This window comes from Dermacentor albipictus, chromosome 5, assembly GCF_038994185.2.
Source record: "Dermacentor albipictus isolate Rhodes 1998 colony chromosome 5, USDA_Dalb.pri_finalv2, whole genome shotgun sequence".
Lineage (NCBI taxonomy): Eukaryota > Metazoa > Arthropoda > Arachnida > Ixodida > Ixodidae > Dermacentor > Dermacentor albipictus.
This window is the reverse complement of record NC_091825.1, coordinates 2456328-2474786: the sequence shown is the minus strand read 5'-3', so window position 1 is coordinate 2474786 and position 18459 is coordinate 2456328. Positions and strand designations below refer to the sequence as shown.

Below are 18459 nucleotides of genomic sequence, written 5' to 3'. Positions count from 1 at the left end.
CTATGTTCCTGTTCACCAACGGTGTCGCGTTCTGCTAACGGTAGCACTTACAGATAATGACAAACTCTAAATCGGTACCATTCAGGAACCCATGATATTACGGCGGCAGTGTGCTTACCTCTTGGTAGGGGAGGTCGGTCACGCCGTGGAGGTGGACCGTCCCTGTCAGCTGCAGTATCCTGCCATAGAAGCCGTGTAGCCGCCCCCCTCCAGTGCTTCTGAAAATACACGCCAATGTCGAAGGACAAATCGCCCAGGCCATTGGACGGTCACTCACCTTTGTTCTTGGGCAAGTGCGGCAGCGTTGCGGCGGGCCTCGAAGACCTGCTTCCGCCACCACTCTTGCCACTGCTCCGTGGTTTTAACGACGGGGCCATGCGCGTTGAACTGGTCGGCTAGCTCCTGCCACAGCCGTCGGCGGTCGCCAGCAGTGAAGCGTGGCCCCAGCTCGCTGGATCTTATGGCCAGCTGGGGATGCTCTAGCATGAAGGCGACCACCGCCTCCTTCTGAGCCTCCGACACGCGCAGCCCCTTCGCCGGTGCTTCAACGTTAAGCGCCATGGCTTCAACTGAACGACTGAACCAACCGCTTCAAAATTCGCGCCGTGTGCTTGAAACGGGGTGGTAGCTAGCGCCATCACTAAACGTTTCGCAAAACTGCGACACCACCTAGCGCCATTTGAAGGCATTAACCGCAATATTTTGTTTCAGTCGTTTTTCATTCCAAATTGAATCTTTGAAAAGCAACACCAACACATTTTGCTACTCACTCATAATAGCAAAATATTTCTCAACATGTTGCAAACGCTTCTCAACATATTATACGGTCCCCAAGCAGACGTCAAAAGCGTGACGCAGGCTTCCACTTCGTTCATTGGCTGTTTGCTTCCTCTCGTTCTCGCGAACACTGCGAACCGCCTATTTCGTGACGTTTCGAACGGAGGCGGTCCGTTCTATTTTGGAACGCGTACAAGATCGCGCCACTTGTGTTCGAATCGTGCCGTCGGGCAATTTTAATGATGTTTATTTAAGGGGACCCTGAAACGCTTTTGACGATTTTCTACAAACGTACCGAGTCGTTACTGAGTCCGCGTAAAGCGTGTAATTTATTATAAGGTTTTAAAAATTGTTGTGTTCATATAGGAGGTTGTGGCCAAGTACTGCACCAGGGTGGCCAATCCTGGGGCGCTATTCTGGACATTCCGCCATTTTCTTCGATGCGTGACGTAGGCGCGACGCAAACAAAATGGCGCTGGTGGCCCGGTTTTGCTTACGTAACGTGACGCCAACTTGACGTTTTGCCTAAGAAACTGAAATGAAGGCACTGAATGTAGCGTTATCGGTAAAGTAGAACAGTTTTACTCCACAGTAAAAATAAAGCAGCTATCTCAAAGCGTATGATTATTCCGTCGAAAACGCTTCTCGCTTCCGTCGTCTGCTGCGTACAAGCCGTCGTCTGCTTCAATAGCTAGGATGCCTGTCCCTGGAAAATGGAATGAGTCATCGCATGTTGGCGCCAACGCGCTTGTTTTCTTGCTTGAGACAACATACGCGACCTACCAGTGGTGATGCGCGCACGTTCTAGGCCATGTTATCGCTATTTCGTGAAACGCAAGTGACTCAGCCCGACTCGGCTAGCTGAGAAACGGCCGAATATCACCGATAGCGTTGCGGGCGCCAGAGATAACCACTAGCGCGACGCAACGCCGGCGCTGCCATCTCTTGTTCATTTCGCTGGTTACTCGCACCGCGGGAGGAAACTTCAAGGCGCCGCCTTGCGTACATTTCTTTTTATAAATTAGAAAGAGGCCGTTGTCATAACGTCTGATTGTGCAAAAAGGCATTAATCTCGATTACAATACAAATGCAGCAGTGAAAAGTGGACAACATTGCTGAAAGTTTGCTATATTCAACCAATATTATTTCGTATAAACGCGTTCTTTTAAAAAACGATGGCCCCAGACACAAATGCCAACACCACCAGAGAGCGATGCAAATACTATGAGCACGCGTTATGAACAAAAGATTTTCGTGGCGCCAAACGACGGGGAAAATGTGGCGATACGCATTCCTCTCGGCTGCCATTGCATATGGCTGCTCATTAGCATAATTCGCGCGGCTCGTCGCAGCAAAAATTATGGCGGAAAATCTCAGCAATGGCGGCCCAGTGCAACGTCACGCATCGTCAAAATGACGATTACGAAACAGCCCTTCCTGTGACGCTCCTCACGAGATATTCCTTCAGCCAATCAGCAAGCTGGCATGGCGCATATCTTGAATCGCCACCACATATTCGCGCAATTGCAGATGCATTGCACTGGCTTCTGCACGCTACCGCTCACATTCTTTTTGAAGCACTAACATCACAATATATCTGCCAAGGACCAAAAAAATGTATTAGTCCATAAAATTTGCAGCTCCACGTCACGCTTCGTCATCTTGATGAAAACGCAAAATGACATTGCGCAAAACTTCCGTTTCCCGGCAAAAATTTCAAGGCACGTGAGCTCGCCACAGCCAATAAGAGAGTAAACATGGCGGATAATGGCGGCTGTGCAGCCGCCATGCGTGTCCAGAATAGAGCCCCTGCTCTGGTGAGGGAGTGCGTTACCGGTTCTGGTCACCGGGATCAGGCCACACTCCAGGCCTGTTTGTGCAATTTTATCAACACGCGGATTCTTTGTTCTTTTTTTTTAATCCAGTGGAAAATTGCCGGCACCGGGATTCGAACCACGGACCTCTTGCACGCGAGGCGGGTGTTCTACATCTACGCCACCGCTGCATCCCTGCACATCGCACATCGCTGCCGATCGCAGCGCACTGCTCGGCGGAATTTTAAGCCGCCCCTACCCATATGACCGCAATCACCCATATGACGTCAGTGGGGCGAGCTATCCGATTGGCTGACCAGGGCGCGTGATCGATTAGTTTTCCAACTTTATGGTAAACAAATGATCTTCGTAATAGTTGGAAGGTTAGTTAATTTGTTTTTATAAAAAGAAAGTAACATGAAGAGAATGCACAAGAACAATCTTTCAGTACACTTAAGCACTTCCGGCAAACAGCAATGGTCCTCTGCTTGTGTACAACGTACTCCATTTCGACGAGAGCTCCGCGATCAGAGTCGGTCTCAGTCTTTTCGCGAGCACTATGGTTCGACTTTGTTGCCTTGTGGACTGCAAACGTAACGACTGGCAATATGTCAAGCTGTGACATCGTGTCCCTCTGCAAGGCAGCGTACGAGCGAAATGGCTGCTGCGCATCGGACTGCCGCTATCTGATCGGCGCCAGGATTTGCGCGTTTGTGGCCGTCACTTTACACCGGAAGATTACCAACGCAATAGCGTTTCGCGAGTCCGGTATTAGGGCAAACGCAAGCGCAAGGGGACAGGGCCTGGCCGCTTGACTGTGCTGTAACGGGACGAGCCATGAGATGAGCAGAAGGGCAAATGTGAATGGTCTGCACGGTGCAGCCACCTGGTGGCACAGAGCTCAACCATACGCAGTAGCAGCAACGAAGGGTATTCTTCTTTGCTGCTGGTGTGTATTTTTCGCAGGAGTGTAATCATCAACACGTTGTTTTTATAAATGTTTAAAATGTTTTACACTTGGTTAGAGCAATATTAGCGCTTTGTTCGGCTGGTTAAGCGCTGCGCCAACACGTGTATGGACCGTGCAGACCGATCAGGCCGCTCACGTACGTCTACGCTAATGTTCCTTCATCAGCTTGAGTTTATGCCTCCAGTCATTTGCCGAAATGATCAGCTTGCCCGTGGTTACCGGAATACTAGACACGTTCGGCGCTACGACAGATTGCTCGCAACGCACGCTGCTTCGATAGCTCCGCTTGGGGTCGACGGCCTAGCGGCTAGCGCTAGGCCGTCGGAAGTGGACGATGTGACGTCGCATCGTGATGTCGAACTAGTGAAGGCGGAGTTAAGCCCCGCTCGCTCGGCGAACGAGTTGAGGAAGAAGAGCGTGGCTAGGGAGGAGGGTAATTTCTAATCGTTTGTAGCTCCATTAATACGTAACGCTTCATTTAAATTGTGGTGCGGATGTCCTACTTAAGTTGTACCCTAGGTGTCTACAAAATTTGTCCGAACCGTTTCAGGGGCCCTTTAATTATTCATTGCGCAACATACTGTTGAAAGGCCGGCGTTGCGCGTACCCGGTGGTTCGAATGGGTGCGTTGCGTTCACCCAAATAGCCAACTAATACTGATTTGGCTTGGCTCCCGTTGGATATTTAAAAGGCGGTGGTAGTGCGTTTTGGATATTTCTTGGATTTCTTGTGAGCGACTGTGAAATAGGGTGTAACCTTTCTCTTTGGTGAAACCTTTTCGAGGTGTTTCTGCGTTGTATTTTTGATTTAAGTGGTCTTCGCTGCCGTGGTTAGTTTGTTTGGCTGGTTAGTACATGTGCAAATGGTCTTTTGTGATGTTCTGGAGTTGTGGAAGGTCGTCGCCCCATTGCAAGTACTTGCGTTGTCGCGACATCATTCGAACACTATACGATCAGAGCAGAAACAAGTGCTATAACTTCGCCCGGTGGTCGTGTAGGCGTCAGCTCTCGAAGTATTGGGCAATGCACGGTGGGAGCCCGTTTTATCTGTGGATGCGTGCTTGCACCAACTCTGACGAAACTCTGATCATTCGGGACCTATGAAAGCAGTGCTGTATTGTATTTGTGCCCTGCTTAGTTCGCCTGTTTACATACTCGCCTGAATGTGTGCTATTGTGATTTGTAAGTTTTCCCCCGTCGGTCTGTACCAGATACCTCGCATTCAGCTGCTTGACACCTGTGTTCGTTTTATAACTTTGCTGCAAAATTTGGTCCTTAAGTCGAATAAACTTAGGAAGGAAATCGTGAAGCTTTACTCCCGAAAAGCGCTTGTACGTCCATAGAATTTACAGTTCAAATGCAACACATATCCTCATTTAAATTTTAGAATTTATGATTTCAGTAAATTGAAATTGCAGATAAACAGAATTCAATAAATTGAAGATTTCTATATGCACACCAAATAAGTTCTGCAAAGTAAAACGGTTTGTTACATTAAAGTTCAATATATGGAGGTCTAATTGTACGAAATTGATTGATATAGGGGTTGATTGGATACAGGGTCTGCATATTCACACGCCTGCTTCCTTAGTCAGTCGTTACGTGCCGGTCTACTTGGGCAATAAACCAAGCAACAATGTTAATGTTTTCGAACTGTTCATATATCGGGAGCACACCAAGAAGGTGATCTAAAACCTCCAGGCATATGGTGACTTTCTGTTCCAAAAGAAAAAAAGTAATAGTAATAATGTGTGTAGTGGCATAGCAGAGTAAACAAACAAAAAAGCTGTCTTTTTAAGACAATGTTACTTTTTTTTCCTAATTACAGCAGCCGTGCAAGGTGTTCTAGATCAGTTACAATATTTGAAAATTCATTGTGATGGGCCAGTCTGTTTCCCTTAGTGTTATAATGGCCTCATATTCTTGCGTAGTTAATTATATTACTCCTGTATCCTTACTACATTGAACTCCTGAAATGTTTTATCCCAGCCACTGCTCCTCATCCACCATGCTGCTTCTGCTTAATAGTTCTCAAGGCAATTATATTGCCCTCCTCTCCCTACTATTCAGGCAGAGAAACAGATCCACATGGCCATCACAAACTAATTTTCATTTGCTCATGCCCTGACGTTCAAAACATTGCAGTTGAGCTAGAAGCTAGAGAGAAGCTAGAATTAGCATTACTGAAATGTGAAGGTTGTTGGCAAAGGCGCCCACAGTGTGTGAGGCCACAGTTTATGCGAAGATAAAAGTTTTGAGAAAGATTATATAAATTTTCCAGTTGATATTGTTGTTTTATTAATGCTGCTCTTGCTTTAGTTATCCTTTTTTTTACTCACCATATGTGTTAAATGTCACAGCATTTGATATTATAGCATTGACATATATCAGTGGGGTGGGGGGTCCTCATCTGGATAGTTCATTTCTAATGCATGCACTTTGCATGGCTTGTTCGCGTTGCCAACACCTACTGTATTACTTTGCAATTAAAACCTTCACAATTGTTTTTCACACAAAAATAAAACAAGCAGTCTAAAAATGTTCCTTTGTATCATGCAATATAGCGCTCCTCTCACCTAAAGCTGTATGTTCTCGAGACACAAGTAAACAGCTACATGTTAGCTGCAAAACCTCTTAAATTTGCAACAATATCGAATATATTGAGACAAAAAAAATATCTTGGTGAACATATTGCTGCAGATGCTGACCAGCACATGAGTAGTGCTTCTTTTATTACAAACATTTAATCACCTTGCAGAGAATGTGTACCACTTAAATCACAATCATTTTATTGAGATATTTTTGTGTCATTTGCATGTGGCAGAAGCAAGAAATAGTAAGCTGACTCTGCCTTAAAGCAAACATATGCATGAGAGAGCGCTTAAAGCATTGCTTGTTCAAACCGAGGCTTTGGTATCTAGACTTCACAACGAAGAGAGTAAAATGTGAGGTAACTTAACCTGTATTCTGAAACCATCTATGACTGGAAGCTTCATGCCACTGAGCTGAGCGCAGTTCCACCCCTCGACTGAAGACGACGCTGTTTTTCACAGTAATTGACATGAAGTTTAATTAAAGCTAAACGCCGCCTCTGTCAAGGAGCAGGGCCGCTGTGCATTTGAATCCAGGTGGAGTGTTGAGTGGAGAATATGGGAGTTAGTCATCTTTACATCTTTACTTATCCTCGAGCCTCTTAAGAGATTTCCTACAACATTTAAGCTCAGCCTTTCTGTTTTCTTACAGCATGGTTATTACAGGTGGCACAAAACATTCCATTGTACAGTTTCTATAATTCTTTGGGAAAACATCCATCACCTCACTAAACAGGAATAGGCTCAATAGGTTCACTGGTATCATCTATAGTGTTTCCATCCAAGACCTACTGCTATTGCAAGGCATTGCAGACGTTCAGTGACGTAGCCAGAAATTTATTTCAGGGAAGGATTCTCCACTGGCCACTACCACTCCCCATCACCTCTCTCTCTCACACTATATAAATGTGTGGAGGGTCTTACATCACACCAAGACAAACTTCTAGCACTCCCCGAACAGGAATGCTTTAGCAATGAGGATTCACATTTTTACGTTGCCAAAACAACTTTGCTTAACTTCTGACAAAAGTTTTTCATTGCTAAGGCATGCAGCCACTATGCTTAAAATTATGCTATCATCCTTGCGCTGTTTTTAAAAATGATTATATTAAAAATAACATTTTGTTTACAAATTGATGTATTTATATAATGTATATTATGACCTAGTTGGTACATTACTTAGGAAAGCGAACTGTGCTAAAAACATGACAGCGCTCTGTCTTGCGTCTTCTTGTTTGCAGCCCAGACTTGTTGCAGCCCAAGTAACAGTGGAGGTCGGCATTATTTTCTTACCAGATTCGCTAGTGAGTGATTCAGCCATGGCTGTGTATGGAAAAGAGCGGGCACTATTTTGCAAGTCGCTTATTACTTAATTGCAGGCATTATGGGCATGCTTCCCTGACACCTGGCTATTCTAAAGACTGCAGAGCAGCAAGCACAGCACATGCTATGACAGGGTAGGTGAATCTCAGCAGAGGCAACTGGCCACGGCAATCTGGTGTTGAGCGATCGAGCAGTGATGAGAATATCCCCCTATGGTCCATAATATTTCACTTAACTTCATTCTTGATGCCCTTAATGCGCGTCACCACCCTAGCCCCCTTACCATATCCACCTCCCCACTCCCTGGAGCTCTCTGAAACTCTTATCAGCTAATCACTGTCGCACTTTTCAACGTTCACGGGGTTGTTGAATGACACAGCATTCTCTAACATTCCTATATTTATGTTTCTGTGTGGACATCGAAGCCATTCACCTAGCTCCCCTAGTTTGTTGTGGCGGCTTCTTATCTTCCCTAGTCCAGCACCCCGTCCTTGATATAAACTGCCGCGCGGAAATCAACATTCTGTAGGCCTTTCTTTCTTGTCCCGTTTCCTCTCAATTTTTTTTATTCTTAGCAGTGTGTACAAACTAGCCTGAGAGCAAGCTCTTCTGAAGTTTATTAACATAACGAAAGTCAGAGTCAATGGAAAGTAAAAGAAGAAAAAAAAGGTGGGGGGGGGGGAGTGTTTTTTATGAGTTTTCTAAAGAAGCAAGTTGTAATATAAGTAAGTTGTATAATAGCAAGCACTGAGTATGAAAGAATAAAAACGCATTTGCACTTCTCGTCTGACGAAATTTACTGTGCTTTTACACAAATGACAATCATTGAAAAGGAAGTAAGTGTTTACGTTGAGATATGAGCACGTAATCTGTAAGCCTCGTAAACTTATGTGAAGTAAAACAACATGAAATCCTGAGAGATTGAGCTTCTTATGTACACGTGTTATAATAGGAACACCAACCTTCTCCAGGATGATAAAAGCACTGTAGATCAAGGTTCTCCACGTAGTGCAAACATTGTTAAATCTGTTAAGATGTGAATGTGGGCAAGTTGGTAACAAATTTCTAACTTGCTAAAGTACATTACTGTCCTCATCGAACTAATAACTATAGTTTCTTGTACATGTGTCTTGATCACATTCAGCACAACATTATGCATTTTTATCTTTCTTTAATACATTCTGTAGCCCCTCAATGGATTCAAGATGCTAGAAACCTATGTTGAACTACAAAGTGCTTGCCATTAGAAAAGACAACAAGTCAGTTCCTGTGTTAGAAATATTTATTAGTTAGAGAAAGGCTAGAATTTAGTATGAACAATAGCCATGTTTTCAAGTTTTCATCCTACTCATTTTACAGTTGAAGCTAGCTTGCTTCTCAGGTTACTTGTGCTTAGAATTAAAGCACAACAAACAGGTGAATGGCTTGCCAGGGCGTTATCCACCGAAAGTGGTCACTTTTCTCACTCTCACCGTAGTGTTTGGGCTACTGCTGGTACGGTTGGCCGCATAGCAGCCAGTGCAGTGCCACTGAGTGTCGTGTACTGATGTGCCAGTTTTTCTTAGCATGTGGACACTCCTCCCATGAGTTTCTTCGATGTTGTCTTGACGAGGGCCGAACAGTGAATGAGCCAGTTCATCTTGAAATTTTATAATTGGCGTAGAGTTTCCTTCAAGCATGCCACAAATTTTCCACGCATTTATGATGGCACTTCCAACAAGCAACTCAACAGCTACCTTTCTGTACCACTTGAGTCCTTTTCTAAGGCAGTTGTGGTATAACGTCATTTGGTCACTATAGTCGACGCTCTTATTTGCTGCATTGTAATCGAGACCGGCCTGATGTTTCATGATTGGTGCGCCGTCCCTTGTTTTCTTCCCACTGTCCACCAAAATTGCTTCATATTTGGCGACAGATGTGAGTATCAGAACAGGCCTCTTGTCCATCCACTTCAGTGCCTTCACTCCATTTTTGGACTGAAGTCCGGTAACACTGCCATTTGCAACCTTTACTTCAGTGAGAGCTTTTGGCAGCCCTTTCCTCACTGAGCGAACTGTGCCACAAATGAAAGTGTCTTACTTTAGAAGGTGAAGAGCGAGCGGCAAGCTCATGCAGAACTTGTCTACGTACAGCGGGCACACGACTTCCTTGCAATTTTGCAGGAGTTTCAAGCATACATCTTCGTCGTGTCCGATGCTAACTGTTCAGTCACACTTTCCGGCATATACATCAACCTTTAGCCGGTAACCGTCTTTGGTACATGTCTTGAACAGCCTGACTCTGTAAGAACGAAAGTGTGCCATGCCATGGCGCTATTGTTTCATTTATCACAACCTCCTTTCACGGCTCAAGCACAGTGGCAAAAATTTTTGTTCAATGTTTCTACCAGAGGATGGATCTTAAAGACATGATCCTGCAACTCTGCAACCAGTTAGTTGTCCGCAAAATGCCGGAACCTCAAAAGTAGGGAAAAGGCGGTCACGGCTCATATTTTGACGAATGAGTTCAACACCATAAAGGTTACTTTTTGCCCAGTAATGACTCAGATAGGAAGATGGATGAGATCAATACAAATTGGTATTCCAGCAAATGCTTTCGTTTGTTGGAGATTGGTTTCCATCCAATTTTTCAACTTTGATTTAGATTTGGGAGTAGGAAGACAGAGGAGACCAATACAAATCAGTATTCGAATAAATGCTTTAATTTCTTTAGAAACCCAACTGAGAAATGCGCCGCCACTCCACTCTGCGAAACAAACATGCCACCTCATGTCCAATGCAATAAAATGATATATTAGTTGCAATTTCAAACCTCAGATGGCAACACAAGAGCGAGAATTCTCGCGTGTTTGATATAATGCTTGCTTGACTTGATATACATAACGCCTGCTGCGAACGCGCCGAAGACGCTCATTGCGTTTCTTTTGGTGCATTGATGACAGGTGTCATTTAAATCAAATCAAGCATGGGCGTCAATTTAAGATGCATTTCTGAATACGGGGGTTAGATTCAAGGCAGCATCAGTTATTTGTTGAATCTGTTGCTTCAGTGGTCTAATTAAAGTTTAGAGAAATAATGAAAAATACAACCCGAATGTCTGGGTGCTCGTGTTTTACTTCGGAATGTAGCAAGAGAGATGAATTTCCGTTTCATCTCCTTTTTCCGACGTTTGCACGCGCGCAGAGAACGAAACTATACGTCATTCTCTACTGTGTTCCAGCATTGCGATCATGCTCTTTCATCCTCCCGCGTTTCCCTTAGTGCTGGGGCACTGACTTATACGGCTAATCACGTGTTCTCGTGTAGAGCGCGCATTATCGTCCGCTACAGGAAACGAGACAAGCGCAACAGCTCGCGCGACACCGTCACCGGAAGTGTGCCGTTGACGGTGAAAAAAAAAAAAAAAGACGGAAGGGTATACCCGCCGCGCAACCCCTCGGTTCCGGTATGGGAGAACGCAGCGAAGGAAATTCGCTTACACAGGCGAAACGGGGAAAGTCGAGAGAGTGTTTATATAGGCGGCGACGCTCGCCTCCTGAAATCATGTGTTCGCGGCATTTCAATCATTCTCTCTCTGCTGTTAATGAACCAATTTGAAAAATTATTGCGGTAGAACACTTCTTAGAGGGCACGTAACAACTTTCAGCGTATAACCAAAATTTGTTATGTAGCCTGTGAGGGGACCTTTAAAACAAACTCGGCAAAAATCGGGTGTACCGTGGGATGTTGTTACAGCTGCGTCTAGCTTCACAGCCCTCTACACAAGCATTGCTGTGAAGCCTGTGGCAGAAATAGAGTTTTATTAAATCAAAGGACTGCATAGAGCGCGCTCTCGTGTTGTGCTACGTGAATTAAATCATTCGTTTCCTGCCTGCACAAACGTTCGCATCTCGAGTGGATTTCGAGCACACCGTATAATAATGTGCAGTTCCGTCGTGCTTCGCAGCACTATACACAAGCACTGCCGTAAAGCTAGTGGCAAAAGTACGATGTCATGAAACCAGATCAATGCATATACCACGATCTTTTGGTGCGCTGCGTGTATGGAAACATTGCTTGCCTGCCTGCACAAACGTTTGCATCTCGAGTTAATATCAAACAGACCATATAATATGTGCAGTTTTGTCGAGCGCTTCACCCCACTGCATGCAAGCATTGCCGTAAAGCCTGTAGTATAAATAGGGTTTCATGAAGTCAAATGAATGCGTAAACCTCGCACTTGTGGTGTACAAGGTAAACAAAGAACTCGTTGCCATATCTCCGCAGTAATTGGTCACGTTGATTTGTGTGAGCATATAGGTTCATGTGCCCCATCTACCTCTGTGATGAGAAAATAAGCAGAATATCAGCTGCTATGTGTCGATGAATATGCTTTTTATTACAAGGTGTAGGAGCAGTACATCTTACTGCATGTGTAAACCACTCATGGAAACAGTACGTTCTCTGAACATTGTAGCTATTTAATAGCCTAGGAAGCGCGCTATATTGGAAGTTGCAATTTATTGCTGTTCGCAAAATTCAATAACTCAATGCTTTTTCTAAAAGCAAATTTCGCAATGATACGTGTGTTGCGTCAGTAAGTTAAGTCGGCAGCACATAATTAGGCTAAACCAGAGGAATATCTGCAGGTAGGAATTTATACAAATGTGTATTTGTATAATACAGAGTATTTTTTAAAAATGTTTTCTCAAATGTTTTCAGTGTGGAGTAAGGAGTTACATATGCGTCCAGCGCTGATTTCCAGCGCTTAATTTTTGTTGAACCTTGATGTAACAAAGACGTAACACTCAGCACTCTACTTTGTTACATTAAAAAGTTTTTTTACAATGGATCACTGCATTCTACTATACGTGCCGCTCATGCGCCCCAAAATTTTGGCCCCTCTAAGGAAGTCAATGTTTTAAGTCGCTGTTCTCTAAGTTTCGTCCGAAACTTAGATAACGCTACTTCCAACACTCGTGAAACCAGCAGCCACGTCGGCTTGCCGCCTTTACACCGGCCGCAAATTACTTTTAAAGAATGTGGCACGCGCGGGCCGTGTATATGCACTCTGCTGCGCGCGGACAGCCATATGCACGGGCACGGCCGGGCAAGAGGCGTCGCGCGCTCTCCTACCCTAGCGCGCGCTTGATCACGGGACGTGGACAGCGCGCATAAAGCTGCCATCCTTCTCGGCTCACCCTCGCGCCCTTTCATTCGCAATTAACCCCAGCATGTGGGATGCAACGGGGCACTATAATTTTTGTCACACTTGGACTTTAAACCAAACATCAGGGCGATGGCGAAAATTCGCTTGGGGTGTCCAAAAATTGCTATCGCAATAATACACTATGGAGAAAGGTGTTATGGAAATTATCTGTGGATGGGGTCGAAACCCCCTAATTTTCCAAACACGCACCCATCCACTGGCTCGCTGCACACATGGATCCCGCGCGGCACGCTGCATCATTAAGGCGTATCGTTCTTCTCTAGCTCTATGATCATTTCTGCAGTAGTCACTTGGCGAGAAGCTTAATTTCCAACCTATGCGCAAGTGTCGTACCTGAATTTCGAAAGTACACGGACCATATATATGTTGGCAAAATAATCGGAACTCGCTATTTAGACTCGCCAAAATTATACTTAGCTGCTCACTTGAACTCATATAAGAATGTACTACTCAGCCGAGCTCACTCGGGCTCAAACTCGCCAAAATACTGCTCAGCTGGGCTTACTCAGACTCATGGGATGATCTGAGGGAGTTGACTCATCAATGAGTTTGCCAGCGTATGATGTGTGCTGAACCACAAACCTGGCTCTCTTGAATAAAAACAGTTGGTCGCGGCAGCATATGGATGTACATAAGTGTAATTCAGAGAGCACGGCATTGTAAAGGCTGCCACAGTTACCATGCCATGCTGCAGCTCATTTCAATCATGTCAAATGCAATACCCCTGCCAGCTTTTAGTCAGTCGATCAAATGTGATTGCTATTTATCTCATCACAACACCTCATTTTCCTGCCTAAGGCTTTGGGTGAATTTTCCTTGGCATCCATTTTGTTACTCTAACAGGTTACCAGTTATCTGTTGCCTATACGAAATTTGAAGTTGTGCACATGTCATGTGGACTCCATGCCCAACTCGTAGTACGGCATGCGTTTTTGCAGTTAGGTCTAGAGCTAGAGAATCGCATGTGGGAGTTACTTTAGTTAGCAACTGTAGCTTTGGAACAAACATGTGCATGAGAGGGTGCTTAAGTGTTACCTGTCAAGTCTGGGAGCACCAAGGGAACTTGTGCAGTAAAGGCATGGGCAGTACGAGCCCACAGATTTTACTAAGTGTGGTTGAGGTGATGCGTCTAGACTTCACTATGAAGAGAGCCAAATAAAAGGTTGCCTATCCATCATACCTATTCTGGAGCCTTTTCTTGAGCTTTTCTAAATCATTAAGCTCAGCGTGTACACTTTATCACAGCATAATTATTAGATTTGATATAAAATATTCTATTGTGCAGTTTCTCCAAGTCTTCGTGAAGGCATCTATCTCTAGATTAAACAGGAATAGGCTCAATGTTGACATATACGTTTTTTCCATGTATGCCAGAAGGAGCGACGACCGTTTCCTATTATTGTTCCCGCGCCCACGAGTGCTTCGTGATATTGCTGTTGATTGTTTTTCAATGGGTGTTTTATTACTATGCTCTGGAGATATTGAGTCCAACCCGGCACCCCCGACTCGTTCTCAGTCCTTGGCTGAACTGCAGTCCTTGCCTGACGAGCCAGGCGAACAGATGAAAGTTATATTTCATATTCTAAAAGATCTTCAGGCTCGATCCGTGCAAGCAGCAAAAAGCCAGTCCGATATGGTCACTGACATTAAAGCCATCAAAGCCCGTAAAAAAAATATCGAAATCAAAATTGGCGCCATCGAAAAAAGACTAGATGACCTAGAAGATAAAACGGACTCACTTGACCAAATTGATCACGAAATAGCCACCATCCAGACCTCGGTACAGTCGCTGTCAATCAATTCTGCTTCTTTGCATTCACGGCAGACCGAACTTGAAGATCAATCACGACGCTGCAACCTCATTTTTTATGGATTAAATGACCACCGGGAATCGTGGGCTGAGTCGGAAGAAAAAATTAAAGTAGTTTTGGCTGACGCACTTGACATCCTTCCGGATACAGCCATTGAACGCGCTCATCGCCTAGGTCAATATTCGCCAGGTAAACAACGTCCGATCATTGTCAAATTTACTAACTTTAAGAGAAAAGAGACAGTCCTCTCTGCCCGGAAAAAGCTGAAGGACAAAAACGTCACAGTTAATGAAGATTACTCACCTGCTACACGTCACGCTCGAAAGAAATTAACCGAGTTTGCCAAAAGTGCATCCGACGGAGGTCCGTATCAGCTCCGATTTAACAAATTACTAATGAATAAGAAATACTACATGTACGATCCTGAATCTAATTGCGTTAGCGAGCATACGAAGCAACCGCCATCACCTGATAGTCATCCTACTAACTCTGTTAAACAGCACGCGCAGAAACCGCCCTCAGCTGATAATCCCGCCAGTTCGGCTCACGGCAGTCTGTAGGGACGCGCGAGGGGATGTGGACGCTCTTTTTCGCAGATATCCGTTCTTTTTACTAACATCCGCAGTATCATCAGCAAACGTGACTGCCTTAACTCCGCCATCGACACCTGCAGCGCTGATATCATAGTATTAACTGAAACCTGGTTACGTCCTGAAATTCGAGACCACGAACTTTTTCTTATTGCAAATAATTTCTCTATCTATCGCTGCGAGCGCATTGGGCGACAAGGAGGAGGCGTACTGCTTGCTATCACGAAAAATTTCCCTTCACAGTGCATCCACGTCAACACCCCTTTAGAAACTGTCTGGGCATGCGTCGCCCTAAATCATAAGAAAGTTATTATTGGGGTCTGTTATCGGCCCCCTACCTATACACAGAACTTCGTAAATGAATTACACGATGTTGTTAACATCGTTTCATACCGTTACCCAAACTGCCCATTACTTTTGCTTGGTGATTTTAATATGCCAAACATAACCTGGTCTAACACTGTCCCCACGATACACCCACCTTCAACGCTAGCTAAAGAATTTTTAGAAATGTGCTCCGTTTTTTCTCTCGAACAGCTTGTAACTGAACCGACTAGAACCACAGACTCTGCTGCTAATACCCTTGACCTTGTTCTCGCTTCACAGCCCGACCTAGTTTCCAACATCACTCACGTTCCAGGAATGAGCGACCACTCTTTACTCTTTTTTCACTTAAATCTCGCACAACCTAAACATACCAAAAGGACTGTAACCATCCGTAATTACAACAAAGCAGACTTTGACGCCATTAATAGAGAATTATGTTCATTCCTTGATGTTTTCCTCCAGGATTTCGACAGCCGTACAGTAGAAACTAACTGGGCAATCTTCGCAGAAAAAGTTACTTACTTAACCAACAAGTACATTCCCATTCGCATCGTAACTAGCAAGTCAGACGCTCCCTGGTATAATGTTCATATAAGACGGTTATCAAATAAAAAGAGTCGATTGTACAGGTCAGCAAAGTTTTCCTCGAGTGAAGCTCGTTGGAGTGCCTACCGATTGGCTTCAAGCGAATATGTGTCAGCGCTAAGAGACGCCAGAAACAATTTTTTATGTCACACGCTGCCATCCATGTTAACAAATGATACCAAGAAATTCTGGCGCGTTATTAATCAAAAAGATGATGACACCATAACTCTTGTAGATAATCAAAAATTCATCCGTCCTCAACCAAACATTTATCCAAAACTTTTCTGTAACCTGTAATGTTTCCCCACCCACTGCACCTTGTTATGATTACCAGGCTATGTTTCCAACTACAATTGAACCCTGTGGCATCGAAACCGTGATTAAATCGTTGCGTCTCCCCCCTGCTCCTGGCCATGACCTAATTTCCGTGAAATTTTTGCACAGCACTGTTGTTTATTCATCGATTTTACTAGCAAAACTTTTTCAACAGTCCCTTGACACAGGATACCTGCCCATTGATTGGAATGTCGGTAAGGTGATTCCACTTTATAAATCAGGTGACAAGCATTCTCCTCTCAGAAATCGGCCTATTTCACTAACCAGTATCCCATGCAAAATATTAGAACATATCCTACATTCACAGCTTGCTAACTTTCTTGAGTCAAATTCATTTTTTTCAAGTTCACAGCATGGCTTTCGGAAAACATATTCTTGTGAAACGCAGCTGGCTTCCTTCATACATAAGCTACACCTAATTCTTGATACTCGTTCAATGGCGGATTGCATTTTCCTAGACTACTCCAAAGCTTTCGATAAAATGTCTCACAAACTGCTACTTCACAAACTACAGCTCATGAAAATTGACCCCAAACTTCTTGCTTGGATTGAGTGTTTCCTTAAAAACCGTTCGCCATACGTGTCAGCTAATAATCTTAACTCTCACTCAAACCCTGTCCATTCCGGCGTCCCACAAGGCTCCGTCCTCGGGCCTCTTCTTTTTCTAATCTACGTCAACGACTTGCCTTCTACTGTTTCCTCTCATATCGATTTATTTGCGGATGACAGCGTAATCTTCAGAGAAATAACAAGCAGTGACGATGTAACCGCCCTTCAGACTGACCTGAACGCTATTTCATTGTGGTGTAAAACATGGCTAATGGAACTTAACATCACAAAATGTAAATTTCTTCGTGTATCAAGAACTTGCAACAGTATCCCCACTTATTCCTTAGATCATGTCCTCTTAGAATCGGTAGGCTCATACAAGTACCTTGGTGTACACATCACTTCCACTCTCACTTGGTCTGCACATATCACACACATACTTAACAATGCTAATCGTATGCCTGGTTACATCCGCCGCAACTTTTCTAAAGCGCCCTCATCCCTCAAACTGCTGTTGTACAAAACGTTAATACGTCCGAAACTAGAGTACGCCGCATCCATCTGGGACCCTCATCATGAAAACCTAATACATTCACTAGAAATGGTCCAAAATAACTCGGTTCGCTTCATTCTTTCCAACTATAACAGGACCGCTAGCATATCTTCAATGAAATCAAGCCTTAATCTACCATCCCTAGCCTCACGTCGCAAAGCGTTTCGTATCTGTCTGTTCCATAATATGTTTCATCATCCACACCTGTGTAGCGAATTAATCCCTCCCCCACGTCACCTATCATCTCGATTAGATCATGCCTACAAGGTCGGTGTCCCATTTTGTAGAACTAACGCTTTCTTCCAGTCATTTATACCTCGTACAGCAGCAGAGTGGAATCACCTTCCCGCACTGACAGCCATCATCAAAGATTACCAGCTTTTCAAGAACGCCTTAGCTAACATTGTATAAGTAGACACACTTGTTAACTTTTATTGCAATACTTCTCTTCCTTGTATCACATTTCCTATTTTTTCTTGTTTTGTATGCCTGTAACCGCTCCCCTCTCCAATGCCAATGGCCCTGAGGGTACACGAAATAAAAAAATAAATAAAAATATCTCCACAGTAGCATCTCCAGGACCTCCTACTGTCACAATGCATCACAGACATTATTTGTGAACTCCAAAAGTGAAGCTCTTCGTTAACATTGGCTAAAATTGTATCTTTATATAGCAAAGTGATCATGCATAAATCTGTATGTCATGATAGAAGACTTCGTTTCTCACAGACTTTAGTTTATAATTGTTTTCAAGTTCAGGAAAATTGTGCAGTGGGCTAGTTGGTTCGACATACTTAACACTGTTGTGCGGAGTGACGAAGAGACAGGACTTGAGCGAGAAAACAACATACGACACCTGATCACAAACTATCAACTGGTGATTATCACAAGAAAATGATTCTGCTGAAAAGTAGGAACCAAAGGAAAAGAGAAGTCGTGGAAGCATACAACCTCAAGATGGACCCACAGGGCTCATGTGTCAGCCCGCCGTCTATTTCACTCAGCAATAAAGAGATTAGCATAATC

At 44.2% G+C, this 18459-nt stretch overlaps 2 protein-coding genes across 4 annotated transcripts in view; one reads left to right on the top strand and one right to left on the bottom strand.

The window, feature by feature from the left end:
• The window catches only part of LOC139059817 (putative nuclease HARBI1), a 121063-nt gene that overhangs the window by 17271 nt on the left and 85333 nt on the right, over window positions 1–18459 (top strand). The window lies entirely within an intron of this gene.
• On the bottom strand, window positions 71–739 carry LOC139060365 (uncharacterized). The gene is made up of 2 exons (XM_070539482.1): window positions 278–739; window positions 71–218 (listed from the first exon to the last, which is right to left on the bottom strand). Exons 1-2 carry the CDS (start codon window positions 559–561, stop codon window positions 98–100), a joined length of 405 nt encoding a protein of 134 aa, XP_070395583.1. The 5' UTR covers window positions 562–739; the 3' UTR covers window positions 71–97.